This window comes from Zootoca vivipara, chromosome 5 (genome assembly GCF_963506605.1).
Source record: "Zootoca vivipara chromosome 5, rZooViv1.1, whole genome shotgun sequence".
Lineage (NCBI taxonomy): Eukaryota > Metazoa > Chordata > Lepidosauria > Squamata > Lacertidae > Zootoca > Zootoca vivipara.
In genome coordinates this window covers 69,966,036-69,980,966 of record NC_083280.1, presented here as the reverse complement: position 1 = coordinate 69,980,966, position 14,931 = coordinate 69,966,036, and the positions used below count along the sequence as shown (strand labels likewise).

Below are 14,931 nucleotides of genomic sequence, written 5' to 3'. Positions count from 1 at the left end.
TCTTATCATGCAGCAGCTTGATGAGACACACGATCTCCAACTTCTCTTCCACAAGGTGAGCGTCTGTCAGAAACAAGTTACATGAACCCCAGTCTCTTGAGTGGTGAGACCTTTCAGGCTCACACCCGGGCTATTTTCCTTGGAGCGAAGGTCGCTGGAGACTGATGGCATTTCTGTGCGATATGGTTTTATTGGCACATATGTACAGGCTGAGCCTAGCACTGGGTTCATCACGGAGTGCAAGACAAGTACCGTATGCATGAGATTGTTAATGGAAAGGGAATAAAAATAAAATAGAAAAATTATCTCAATCCTCCTGTCTTGATCGTGATGAATCCACGTCTCCTCCCACTGCTGAAATAAATTCGGATTTAAACAAAAAAACAAAACTCAAGTGAATTTTCTTAACTGGAATTTGCCTCTGGAGGAAAGAAAACCAGGAGTTGACTATATGGTTAATGGGGGGGGAGGCGAAAACAGAGCAGATGAAAGGGGAGAAGGGGTAGGAGGGACAATCGTTGGCTGTTGTCAAGAAGTAGTGTTACCTAGCAACTTTGACACAGTCAGGGACAAAGAAGGCAGACTTATGTACAGAAGTGAGATTATTTTGCAGCCTTTGGCCAAACAGTAACTCAAAAGGACACCCCACTCCCTACATGGATGTGGCAACAGCTTAAATGGTGAGTCGCTCCTTTATAAATATTGAATAAGAAGCACATCTGGGGTTTGTTGTTGTCTTTGTTCAAATGCCATAGCTGCAGGCCAAATTAGCTTATGCAGATCCTTTAAAAACAATTGCTTTTTGAAAACTCAGCAAGGGGGGAACAGAAAAGAAAGGGAGTGAAAGCAAGAAATATACTACCTCCTATATCAAATTTCCGTAAGTATCCTGCAAGGGCTTTAAAAACAGTTGAAAGACAAGGGCACTTTCTTTCTGCTTCTTACTAGAAGAATTGCATACGGCTGTTGACTATGGACCACCTTGATTTCCAAGCATATGCAGTATATTTTTTCTTGTTCTTTTTGACCGACTGCTATAATTTCTTTTCACGTCTTGTCCCATGTTCATCTCTGAGACTGGACATTTTATGTATTTGTTGCATAAGTCTATAGGATGGTGGCCCAATTAGGGGCCCCTCCAGACAGGTGTTTTATCACAGGTGCAACGCTCTCTTGACATGACAATAGTGCATTACCGGTAGTTGTGGACTTTTCCTGCTCTTCTTTGTTCTGGGATGCTGCCGCAACGCTACCACACTATTGCTGCAACAAAAGTGGACAAAAACAAACGGGAACATTGTATGTTATAAAAAGTTGTGGGATTTCAGCAGGAATTTACAGGCTATGCCCTGACGGGAAGTGAAGCAGTTTGAGCACCCCAAAAGTTTTGCAGCTTCAGACACAGTATTCAGAGTGGTATCATGTCTGACTGCCCCAATAGCACCATGAGCAGAAATCATCATGAGTGTGGAATAAAAAGGAAGTGCCCACAGTTTCAACAGCCCAACCCCTTTTTTGCAAAATATTTTTATTGAGAAAGTTTTCAACATAAAATATAATAAAAACTGATCTAATCTAAAAAAGAAGGAGAGAGAGAGAGAGGCAAAAAGAGAGAATAAAAAGCAAGAAATGGGAAGGTGAGAGAGAGAAGAAAGAGAAAAAGTACCAGATTTTTCCCGCTCCATAAGATGCACCTGACCATAAGACGCACTTTGTTTTCAGATGGGGAAAGCCCTGTTTGGGGGGGATCAGCTCACAGTTGTGCAGCTTCTTTTGCAAAGAGGAAAAGCCCCATTTTTTTAAAGGATCGGCTCAAAGTTGTTGAGTTTACTTGGCAAAGGGAAAAAATCCTGTTGAACTCCCTCTGCAGAACATTCAACAATGGAGGCCTGGGCAAGGGGGCAGGCCAGGAAGGGAGCTAGCGTCCCTTATCTCCCTCCCCAAACTCTTGCAATCAGCTGCTGAGCAGCTTCTTTTCAACACCCCCTTTCCCTCTTGCTAGCCTTTAGCTCTTTTTTAAAAAATAAATAAAAAAAGCACGACCTGCTTTTTGCCCCTGGGCAATTTGGCTCCAGGGACCACATATTCGCTACATAAGACGCACAGACATCTCCCCTTACTTTTTAGGAGGAAAAAGGTGCGTCTTATGGAGCAAAAAATACAGTAGTTGCATCATATCCTTTATCCATATACAGGAAAGTAGACCTTCCTAGCTCTCACCTGAGAACTTCTGTTTCTTACTCCAGCCTCCCACCCTGGGAGATCCTTTCTCCTCTGTCTCCCACACCAGCCAGTCATGTGGCCCTTAACAAAGAAAAGGAAGTACAACCTTTCCATTATGGGTGAAATTGACTAAATCAGAAACTGCTTAGGATTTGCTTGAGTCAGTTTCCCCATTCATTTCACTTCATGTCCATGGAACATGAGGAAGCAACTCCAAATACGAGAACCCACTCCCACAAATTACATCTCTACATTGACCAGCCTCCTGAAGCTGGATCAAGACCAGTGCCTCAACAGGAGATGGTGGCATTTGATGCACCAACAAACAAACATTTGTCAACACAGTCTGAATCTTCTCCCAGACTGTGACTGAAGTAGCTACCTCTTCACTGTGTCCATTCAGTCAACTCCCCTTCCTCCTTGCAAATTCTTCCTCAGAATCCATTCCCTTTTACAAGGACTTTCCTGGTCCACCACAGGCTCACCTGTGCTTTCTACCACTAGTTAAGTATCCCTTGGACGATACGGGCCCATCTGCACAACATAAACCCCTCTCCACAGTTGCCTTTTCTGCCAGAGGCATAGGCAGAGAGTGATCAGAAATAGGACATTGTGTCAGTCCCTGGCATGGCCTTGATACTTTACACTGCATTGCACTAAAACTTTTGCAATTCCACAGAAGGAGACCAGCCTGTTCTCAGCCCTAGGTGTGCTACATCAGTACAAGCTCATCAGAAGAACTGCTGGATCGGTTCCGCATTGTGTTTCCCACAGTGGCCAACCAGATCATCTGGAAGGTCCATGAACCAACTATGACTCACTCCCAGTAGCTGGTACGCACTACCATACTGCATTTGAATCTGGATGTTGAATCTAGTCAACATGGCTATGAGTCATTGACGGACTTCTCTGTGAATTTCTCGAATTGCTTTTTAAAGCCACCTGAGCTGGTCATCATCAGAACCTGGCAGTAGTGAATACTTTTAATTGTATACTATTGTATACTAATAGTATACTATTACTGTAATTGTATTGTACAGAGAAATCCTGTCTTTTGTCTCTGCTACCTCTACTTTTTGAATCTGCTATCAACCAATTTCTATGGCTGACTCCCAGATTCCATCCATCCATAATTGTATAAACCTCTATAACGGCCCCACTTAGTCATATATATATATATATTAAACTGAAGCGTTCATAAACTGAAGCGAACTCTCCCATTGAAAGTAATGGAAAGTGGATGAATCCATTCCAGACGGGTCCGCGGAGTACTCAACCCGAAGCATGGGTGTAATTGGTTCCGGAAGTCCGTACTTAACTGAAGCGTACTTAACATGAAGCGAACTTTCCCATTGAAAGTAATGGAAAGTGAATTAATCCGTTCCAGATAGGTCTGCGACGTTCGTAAACCGAAAATTCATAAACCGAGGTTCCACTGTATCTTTGTTGCTGAGACAGTTTGCTGTCATGATAGGATGGTGAAATTTGTTTTTGAACTGAAGGGTGGAGGGAAGTATTTACTTTCAGTAACAATGGCACAATCCAACCCAAGCATCATTGATTTCTATAGAAGAGTAGTAGAGCATGTGCTTAAGTTAGAGGTTTTCAACCTTTTTGAGTCCACAGCTCCCTTGACCAACTACATTCTTTCTGTAGCACCCCTTTGGGGTCAGGGGCCCAGTTATGTCACCCCTTGCCTGCAGAGCTGGCAGCCTCTTACCCTTTTCTGAACAACCTCCCTTGTGGAGTGTTCCCTCAGCCTCCTCTCTTCTCTCCCCCCCCCCTTGAGAGTCCTCTGGACAGCTGTAGCTGCCGCCTCTGATCTCTGAGCTGCCCCACCCCTGCCCCAAAGAGAGGCATAGCTGCCAAGTCTCCCGTTTTTCGCGGGGAAACCCCCGTATTTTGTTACCGTTTCCTGCTGTTATCCTGAATGGATTTATATCCCATAAATCCCCTGGATTTGGAATGCAGCTCCTGCCAACGGCCATGTCCCGGCTCCCGGCTGTCTGTGCATGTCTGGACATGCGTAGAAGCGACTTCTGGTGCCGCTCTGCCCATGTCTGGGCACCGGAAATCAGGCAGCGACGGCACTGGAAGTCACTTCTACGCATGTCTGGACATGCGTAGAAGCGACTTCTGGTGCCGCTCTGCCCATGTCTGGGCACCGGAAATCAGGCAGCGACGGCACGGGAAGTCACTTCTACGCATGTCTGGACATGCGTAGAAGCGACTTCTGGTGCCGCGCCGCTGCTGATCCCGGATTTTTCAATCCAGGAGTTGGAGGGTATAAAGAGAGGTGCCTCCTCACACTGCCCCACAGGGGCCTGAGACTTGTCTGTCTATTTCCAACAGCAAAGGCTGGCGGACTGGCTGTCTGGACTTCCTTGCCCACTTGCTTGCTTGCTTAATCCAAGGCCATCTCAGCTCCTGGCAACTACACCCCCTGACCAGCCCCAGAGGCCCCATTCACCTGAGGAGCTTATACCCAGGGCTGCTGCAACAAACAGGGACACAAGCCTTTGGGAAGCAGAGATGCGAGAAGGCATCAGAGGAGGGAGGGTGGGAAAGAAGGACCGAGGCCAATGTTGCCTGTGGCATTCAAGGCACCCCAGGGTGACATGGCACACTGGTTGACAACCACTGGCTTAAGTATATTCCATTGAAATGAGGGTTTCAAAGCTCTTCAGATGGATGATTGCATCTTTTTGTAAACCAAAAAGTGTGAGGGTTCAAGCCCACCTGGAAGCTGACTGAGGAATCCTTTCACCCAAAGTCAGAAATAAGAAGAGCAGCTGCAGGGAGTCAATGGTAAGAGAGGACAAACTTCAGAGATAACACTCTTTTCCATTTGTCTGGGAAATGGTGCTGGGTTACACTTGATATGGGAGAGCCAGGTCCCCAAAGTGAACAACGGGTTCAACAATAAATTCCAGGCCTGGTGCTGCTCAAATCAAGACCCTAATTGGCAATCACATTTCCATGAGCCTAAATGGTACATGCAATATCTTTCCTTGAGTGAAAATTGTATACCGGGGGGTGAACTACAGCCCCCCAGATGTTGATCGACCCGAACTCCCATCAGTAACACCCAGGGCTGATGGGAGTTGTAGTTCAGCCACATCTAAAGGGCCACAGGTTCCCCACTCTTGCTATGTATCATCATTCATATAGGATAGGAATATCCCTGCCCAGGAACGGTAGCAGCGTTTGAATAAACAGGACCTAGCAGGGGCTGGTAAATATTGCAATGCAAATTGCATTATCACCATTTCACAAATCCTGATTACTAGCAGTGAAGAAAGATTCCAGCATTCACCTCCAGCAATAGGTGCCGGCTCTGTTCACCTCCGTTGGGCAAACAAAACTTTGAAACCATAACATCTTAATGTAACTAATTGGCTGCTTTCCAAATAGCACATGCTGTACACAGGTCTGTGTGGGAACATCATCAAAGTCAACTTATGCAGCGCTGTGGAGCTTCAGGGTAGCATCATTAAACTGAGCCGAGTTTCTGCTTTCGTTTTGATAAGATGCTTCAATGCTTCTTCACAATTGCATCTCTTTTATTGATGCTGACGGTGCAACGTGTGTGTGTGTGTGTGTGTGTGTGTGTGTGTGTTGAACAGCACACAATCCTTTGAGAGAAAGAGCTTGCTGCGTCTTCAGAATATGATCTCAGTGGCACGGCCAAGACTCCAGGTCACCTTTCAAAACTCTCAGAAGGGAGGGTGCCAGTTGTTTTGTTCTTCAGCAAACCTGTTGCAGACTCTGCTTCTCAAGCTCTCGTTCATCACATGACTCAGACTCCCTGTCATAGAGTCTCTGGCATTAAAAACCTTTCCTGCACACCTATGCGAGATTGTTCACATCATCCTTACTTGCGGCAGTCTGTTTAAGAGTGGCTTTTAAGGTTAGTACAACATTCAGGATTATTGACTTCTTTATAGTGAGAAAACTACAAGAACTCGCCAGCGTTCATCTAGACATTGGATTCTATCAAGTTGGTTGGATTCCCTGGAGTGTAAAAGATAACGTGTAATAGTTTAAAGGCAGTCATTTCCGTGGGAGGGAATAGAAATGTTTTTAACTGTATTGGCTTCCAGACAATGTGTTTTTATTCAGAATTTATTCAGATTTGCTTGTTCATACAGCATCATGTCAATCAATTGTCATCCCACACTTTTTCCATTGCTTTTCTATCGCCTTCCTTGCTGCAGAAATTCAGGTTATTTTTGAACCAGGCTTGATGCATAAGAGCACCAGATCCAAAACCATTTTAATTGCACAAGCTGAATTTGTTGCAATTCTACTTGTAAACTTGCCACAGTCTAGAAGCGCCCTGTCTCACTAGAAACGGGGGGTGTTTGCAATTGTTTAAAGTTGTTTGTCAAACTGTTTTTGCACACCTTTGTGGATTTGGAACGAGGAGCCTGGGTACTACGTAAGCAGCCCAGGGAACCAAATTTCACTGTTTTCCTAGGAGAGACATCCATTAGGCATCCGTTGCACTACAAGTTGTATAATTGGTTTTTTTATATAACTTTGCCTCTTGTCTTTTTACTCAGGGACGTCTACTAAAGAGGAAATGGGGGATCTGAAGAGTCCATCTTCCGGCCCCTTCACAGGCAAAGACATCACTGTTCTGGCAGGGAAGCTTAAACACGTGGCCCTGAATACCCCACTCCGTTTCAGCGCTCAGGCCTTGAGACCCCATTCCAAGAACAGCGCTCGGTTTGGCTGCCTCAGCCATCACTCGTTCTTCTCGCGCCACAACCCCCACCCTCACAGAGTCACTCATATTCAAGGTAAGCAAACAGCAGCGCCATCCTGCACGACGAGTCTGTTCGGAAGTAAAGTTCAGGCATGCTTTTGTTCCGTGCATATATTAGATAATGAAAGCGCTTAAATCAATAAATAAAAATGTGCAAATGTTGCGGCGCAAAATGGCTGCATATAGCTGTAAATTACAGTGGCGTATATATTTATGTGCTTTACATGCAATGGAATGCAAAAAAAAGTATAGTGTGTGACAATTCAATTAGCTCTTTAAGGCATGCAACAACAACAAAAATTCCCCTGGTAATTAATACAATAATGTAGGCTCACCACGCCGCAGAAAGAGGCTGTGCATACACCATACATTCAAAGCACGTGATCTCCCCCAAATAACACTGGGACCATAGCTGCCAAGTTATCCCTTATTTTAAGGGATTTTCCCTTATGCTGAATAGGCTTCCTTGCGAGAAAAGGGAAAACTTGGCAGCTATGCACTGGGAATTGTAGTTTGCTAAGGGTGCTGGGAATGGTAGCTTTGTGATGCATAAACTACAGTTCCCAGGATTCTTCGAGGGGCGTTGGGTGCTTTCAATGTATGGTGTTGTGTACATAGCTGGAGTCTCACCTTTCAGTAAGTTTGAAGGCAGAATTGGAGCCTTCAAAATCCGAAATGGATTCCAGAAGGGAGTTCTGAAGACTCAGCCGGCACGCAGGTGAAGAATCTGAGTCTAGGGAATCCTTTCTGAAGCAGAACCAGGTAGCTCCCCCAATCTCTAGTTCAAGCCACAGTTTTCTTCTATAATGTGGTTCTTTCCTGTGCGACTTACCCACGGATGCCTTCTTCTGTTGCAGGTTTGAATGGTGCTCCTGTTTGCACCGTTAATGATGAGTGCTGCAAGCAGACCATTCTGCCACCTCACCCAATGATAAAAAGTCAGATTCCTGCTTCTATTTGGGGGGCGCCTGGGGCTCAGATACCCATCGGAGACCCACAACCTGTTCCAGTCCCCTGGCTATCGACAGGTTAGTATGCAACAGGAATATTTCAAACACAAGCGCCACACTCGCACATGGACAACTTTCCAGGAGTGCACACTGGCCATTTGCAGAACGAGTTTTTTTTGGGGGGGGGACACCTCCCATTCTCTTCAAAATGAGCTTTCCCCCATTATGCAAATAGCCCACAGGGGCCTTGATCTGGATTGGGGCTAATAGTTAAAACTTCTCTCTCACACACACCCCTATTCCACAAACATGCTAGGGGCTCAGTCTGGATCATGTTCCTCATGCTCAAAATTTGTGGGCTTTATATAAAGGACCCCTGGACAGTTAAGTCCAGTCAAAGGCGACTATGGGGTTGCGATGCTCATCTCGCTTTCAAGCCGAGGGAGCCAGCATTTGCCCACAGACAGCTTTCCGGGTCATGTGGCCATCATGACCAAACCACTTCTGGTGCAACAGAACACCATGATGGAAACCAGAGCAGCGCACAGAAATGCTGTTTACCTTCCTGCAACAGTGGTACCTATTTATCTACTTGCACTGGCGTGCTTTTGAACTGCTAGGTAGGCAGGAGCTGGGACAGAGCAACAGGAGCTCACCCCTTTGTATGGATTTGAACCGCCAACCTTCTGATCAGCAAGCCCAAGAGGCTCAGTGGTTTAGACCAGAGCGCCACCCTCATCCAGATATACATGTATGTATGTATGTATGTATGTATGTATGTATGTATATAATTGTGCATGAGGGCACAGATCTGGAGCTGGTGTATTTTGTAGCTAGGCACTACTGATAAGAGTCTCCGGGCAAAGACTTTTTCCTGCCTGCTTGGACGATTTGTTGCCCCGTCTTATGATACCACAGAGAGCACTGCTGTCAAAAAGCTCAGCTTAGCTTCCTTCCGAGATCCACTTCACCACCTGCAATCTATCCTAATCAACAAGGGTTGTCAATGCTATTATATCACAGACTGCGCCATTAAATATCATCATGATGAATATGCCTCCTGAGGACACGGTGATTAATAGCACCCGCATTAAAGCAGAAACGGGGGGTGGGTGGGGGTGTGCCCGTTTCCTGAGCTGCCTCACGTGATCTCAGCAGGCTGTAATGTGGTTCTCAGCTGTTTCTGAATCTGCATCAAATTATTGCCAGGGGTTTAACAGACTCCGCTTGGGTTCACATCCATATCATATATACAAAGCATTCTTATACCGCTTTCAACAGCCATGGCTTCCCCCCATGGGAAATGCTGTTGGTTAAGGGTGCTGGGAATTGTAGCCCTGTGAGGTCAGCACCCTTAACAAACGACACGTCCAAGGATTATTTGGGGAAATCCATGGCAGTTATGGTGGTAAACGAGTGCTTCGTATGTATGGTGTGAATGTGGCCTCGTTTCCGAGCCGTTTCCGAATGTTCATCAAGTTGCTGCTGAATGTTCGACAGCATTTGAAACAATGATCTTCCGTCGTAACCCAGAGGCCAGGAAGCCTCTGTCAAAACTAACAGATAAGAAATAATAGTACGAGCCTGCTAGTTTTGAATGCACAAGGGGGTTTTGTGTAGCGGAACGTTCAGTCTGCCTTCTGAAGTGGTACAGTCCAACTGCCTGCTATCAATATATCACACAAGACTGCCAATCATGTATTTTGCCTATAAGACTGTTCCACACATCAAGCACAGAGGCAAGCTCAGGGAGGGAAGCTGCAGCCAATCCTGGCTCCCGCATGACTGCATCCCAGCCATTTTTTAAAATTTCGGATTTGCCGTCTTCCTCATACCTCCCCTCTCTCAAGCAGGTTCTTTGTCCAATGCCTGGCGAGAAGAATTGAGGGAACTTGCTGCAAGAGTCAGAGCCACCTCGTCCACTGAGAAAAAGGAGGCAGTGAGTAGGAAAAGGGAGGGGGAAGCATTGTGATCCTATACCGTGGGGCTGATTTGTTAAGGAAGGGGGTGAGCCCAGCACTGGTAATGAAAGTAACCAAGTACAGTGGATGGGAGGAAAAACAGTACAGTACAATTATTTGTTTGGATAATGAGGAAAAACAGCACTGCTGTTTTCCATTTTGTAACCCTGCTGAGACTTGGGCCGCCTTCTTTAGTGATTCTTTCAGAAGATGACAACTCCTCATTTTGTTCCTATCAGAATAATTTATTTCTCATTCAAAGAATACCCAAAGACGAGTTAGTGGGATGCTTAATGTACAGGTAGGGGGTGATAGGCCTATGGTACAGTGGGTTGGTATGTCTGACTGTTAACCAGAAGGTTGGTGGTTCGAGCCCACCCAGGTATGGCAGTGGGCAGGATTCCTGCATTGTAGGAGGTTGGATGAGATGGTCCTCGAGGTCCCTTCCAACTTTACAATTCTATGCTTTTATGATATAGTCAAATGATGGACTTCTGTTGAAATGAATAAGCATATATAACTATCCCCTGCAGGAGGCAAGGAACCTGCAACTTCTAAATGTTATTGGACTCCCAGCTCCCATCATCTCGGACCACTGGCCATGTTGGCTAGAGCTGATGGGAGCTGGAGCCCACCAACATCTGGAAAGGGACAGGTTCCCAAACTCAGCTCCACCATGGGCTGGGCTGAGACTGAAACTCCAAGCACTTAAGAAGAGCCTGCTGGATCAGGCCAATGGCCCTTCTAGTCCAACATCCTGTTCCCATAGCAACCAACCAGGTGCCCATGGAAAACCACAAGATCTAAGCAACCTCCAGATTTAGGGATGTCAACACTCCAATCCAGCTTACTTCTATGAACTCTGAGGCTAAGGTCCAATACCAGAGGGCAGGGCACTGTGGAAAGACTGGGCTGGTTCCTAGGCAAAGAATGGCATGCAGTTGCTAGCCTTCCCGTTGTTGAAACTTTGGCTCCAAACAACTTTCTGGAGCAGCTGCCTGGAACCATTCTCAATTAAATATTTGTGGCCGGTTACACAAGGCTAACCAACTACACAACAACAGCAACAACAACAATACCATCATCTCTAGTTTTGTAAGGGCTGGTGCTGAAACTCTACTGGAGGTCAGAATTATGGGGCAGCAGAAGACCACAACTGAAATTTGAGCTTTTCCTCAATACAGACGATACTAGGAGCAGCTTGTTCCAACCTAACCTGGATGGTGGTTCAAAAATGAAGTGCTGCACTTTCTGGGATATAGATAGAGATATAGATATAGATATAGATATAGACATCTGAAGGCAGTCCTGTTTAGGGAGGCTTTTAATGTTTAATAGATTATTTTATTTCATTTTTCTGTTAGAAGCCGCCCAGAGTGGCTGGGGAAACCCAGCCAGATGGGCGGGGTATAAATAAATAAATAATTATAATTATTATTATTATTATTATTAATATAGATATACACACAAAAGTTGGGTGCCTTCTCCTCTCTCTGCCGAGCAGTAGCAAAAGTCCATAAGGTTCCAGGCACTCGCCCAGGGTTTGGGCTCCTTTGGCGAACCAAAAGCGGCGGAGACCATTGTAGCTTTAAGGGGGGAAATTTTTCCCACCTATTTAGCCTGCATGGACGGAGTCCAGATTTTATAGCATGGTCATCTCAAGAGGGTCAGTGCAGCGCTCAGTTCAAGGCACCTCTCCTAATTCTACCTTCCTAAAAACTAAGCCTCCTCTATTCAGTTTCGTTCCAATGGTCAGTTCTTTGGAAGCTTTGAAGTACTCATGGTTAGGGGTGACCTAACAAAGGCATTCCCCTGCCTTCATCAACACTTGTTGGTTGACTAGGATTAAAGATTGGTAAACACTTAGAACATTTACCTCTTTCCATGCTAATTGCTGATGCTCAGAAATAGGTACGCACATTCCAGTACACATGGATCTTGATTATAGTCTCGACGTTGGACACAGTCTTTACAGATAAGCTCTGATTAAACCTCTTGCATAATCCCTTTCTAATGCACATTGAGACAGTCTTGCAACATATACCAGTTATAACACACTAGTTCTAATTACATGCTATTTACTAAACCTAAACATTTAGTACCACAGATCTATCTAGATCCATCCATCCAACTATACACCCACTCTCTCTCTCTCTCTCTCTCTCTCTCTCTCTCTCTCTCTCTCTCTCTCTCTCTCTCTCACACACACACACACACACACACACACACTCACTCATGCAACACCAATCAATCAATCAATCAATCACTCAATCATGTTTAACTAAAAGTCATTACAAATCTCTCTCACACATATACACTGTTGGTCACCAGTAGATGGCTCACAAGCCTCAGCTATAAATAAGGATGGGTTATTTTGATTTCAACATCTAGTACTTTTCCCATGTCATATTTTGGAGCCCTATGTAAATTTTCTGCATATTGAAAGGCTACACCTTTAAATCACTATTACAACATTTAGCAGTTGTGGCTTCCCCCAAAGATTCCTGGGGGACCCCTATTCCCCTCTCAGACTGATTTAACAGTCCATTTCTCTTCCCAGGAGACTCTGGGAACTATAGTTCTGTAAGCGGAATAGAAGTCTCTTAAGGACTTTCAGCACCCTTAACAATCTACAGTTCCCAGGATTCTTTGGGGGAAGCAGTGACTGTTAAAATGGTATGAGAGCACTTTAAATGTGGCCAAAATGCATTCACAATGGTTTCTTAAGAAATGTGTTTCCTTTACTGTAGCAAAAATAGGCTCCTGAGTATATGTCCAAATCAAAGGTTCCTTATCAGATCCATACTCAGAGAATTAATTTGCTGTAATATATGCAAATAGTGAATTTGGGGCAGACTGCAAACTCAACTCAGCAAGATCAGAGCATGTTGAACAGACATGGAATGCTGATTGACAAATGAGAGCAGGTGGGAAAGGAAAACCTGAGCAGGAATGGAATGGAATGGAATGGCGTATCCTGAAAGAGGGTATGGCTGGCTTACGAGTCTGGACAGGAGCACTCTACATTGCAATATTTTGTGTCTTACTTGCTCTTCCATATTCAGTTCCTCTACTGTAGCTTGTTGTTGTATTTTAAGGCAGAAAAGTCTCGGAGGGAGACACAATACTCAGAAGAAACAGGACGTCTTATCCCACCTCCCTCTCGAGCTACAGCTTGCCATTCGTCCCGCCATTTGCACAGGAACAATGCCAAGAATAAAGGCAAGGATGCGACCATGCTCTTCCGGGACCAAGAACTTATAGTAAGCCATGCATGGAAAAAATGGGGCAAACAGACCCTTCTTCTTCTTCTTCTTCTTCTTCTTCTTCTTCTTCTTCTTCTTCTTCTTCTTCTTCTTCTTCTTCTTCTTCTTTTTCTTCTTCTTCTTCTTCTTCTTCTTCTTCTTCTGTACCACCAACCAATTACAACTATTTTCCTGGAAATTAATTGATGGAGTAATAAGAAAAGTTTCTGCTCAGAACTGATTATAAATTAAATTTGATAATTGATGGAATAATAAGAACAGTTTCTGCTCAGAATGGATTAGAAATTAAATCTGATAAAGCAGATAGCTAACACACACACACACTGTATGATTGTTATGTTATATTTCATTTGCTTTGGGGGGGGGGAGTTATGAAAGCAGCAAAGTGCCCAGATATATATGTGTGTGTGTGTGTGTGTGTGTGTGTGTGTATATATATATATATATATACACACACACACACACACACACCATTTGGTTGTAAGAAATCTAAGTGGATTACAAAACATTAATTTAAAAACAGTTAAAAACAGGTATTTAAAAACATTCAAAAGATTATTAAAATGAACAGTAACCAAAAAAGAGATAAGCACATGTAGTTTGCCTAAACAACAATGTTTTAAACAAGTTCTGAAAAGAGTACAGCAAAGGAACTTGTCTGGTGTCAATAGGTGAGGGGGTCCAAAGTGTAGATCAGGCATCCCCAAACTGCGGCCCTCCAGATGTTTTGGAACTACAACTACCATGATCCCTAGCTAACAGGACCAGTGGTCAGGGATGATAGGAATTGTAGTCCAAAACATCTGGAGGGCCGAAGTTTGGGGGTGCTTGGTGTAGATGCTGCTGAACTAAAGGATTGATTTCTTACAATTCTGGAATGAGTATTATATGGCATTGGTAAGAGTGCCAGTTTCACAAATCCAAGCAGCTGCATGTGCTTATAGAGATTAAAGTGATCCTTCAGGTAAACTGTCCCAAGCTGTTAAGGGCCAATAGTAACACACTGAACTTGGCCCAGCAGCAAATGGGCAACTAGTGCAGAACTCTGAGCAGAGGCAAAATATGCTGACAAGGACTCACTCCTGCCTTCAGCTTCAGGTCAAGCATGAGGGAAGCCCCACATAAAGTGCATTGTAGTAATCCAGCTCTGAAGTCACCAGTGCCTGAGACAGCACCCGTGAGAGAATAACTGTGATTATTCTCAGTGGGAAATTTGAACCAAAAAAAAAAATGGGAATGTATCCAATTCAGAGAAACACACAGTTGCTCTTTGCACTTTGAAAAGAAAAAAACCTGGTTCTGAATACAGTAGCCACTTTCTGAGCACCCTATGCAGAGTGAGTGCCCAAACAGAACGGAAATTCATATGACACAACTTTTTGCTAGGCTGTGTAACCCAGGCCGGCTGCGTGCTAAGATCCTATTCTCCATCCCCCCCCCCCGAGAGTTCTGGTCTCTCCTCTTGAATACACAAATAGATTTCGTCTGGTAGAACTGGGGGAAACTGGCCTTAGTCAACTTTTCCATAGCCCATCTCCCAACTTCCAAAAGATCTCGAGGCATCTCCCTGATGGACTTGACTGGCTAGTTATTGCATAGCTGCCAAGTTATCCCTTTTTTAAAGGGATTTTCCCTTATGCTGAATAGGCTTCCTCGCGAGAAAAGGGAAAACTTGGCAGCTATGGTTATTGGCAGGCCACAACCACCTGTCAACCAAGGCCCACCTGGATCAGAAACTATACATGCGGAGACCTGAAGCT

General features: G+C 44.7%; 1 protein-coding gene across 4 annotated transcripts in view; it reads left to right on the top strand.

Moving 5' to 3' along the window:
* The first annotated feature begins 547 nt into the window (after positions 1-547).
* Positions 548-14,931, top strand: part of TBATA (thymus, brain and testes associated) — a 44,344-nt gene continuing 29,960 nt past the window's right edge. Inside the window, exons 1-6 of one of the 4 annotated variants that reach the window (XM_060274903.1) lie at positions 548-680; positions 2,903-3,056; positions 6,789-7,028; positions 7,852-8,022; positions 9,798-9,883; positions 13,004-13,168. In XM_060274903.1, coding sequence (XP_060130886.1) covers positions 6,809-7,028; positions 7,852-8,022; positions 9,798-9,883; positions 13,004-13,168 — 642 coding nt within the window. In that variant the 5' untranslated portion in view covers positions 548-680; positions 2,903-3,056; positions 6,789-6,808. Of the gene's footprint in view, positions 681-2,902; positions 3,057-4,443; positions 6,134-6,788; positions 7,029-7,851; positions 8,023-9,797; positions 9,884-13,003; positions 13,169-14,931 lie in introns of those variants that run through there. The other 3 variants (XM_060274902.1, XM_035138697.2, XM_060274904.1) reach the window with 3 other exon arrangements.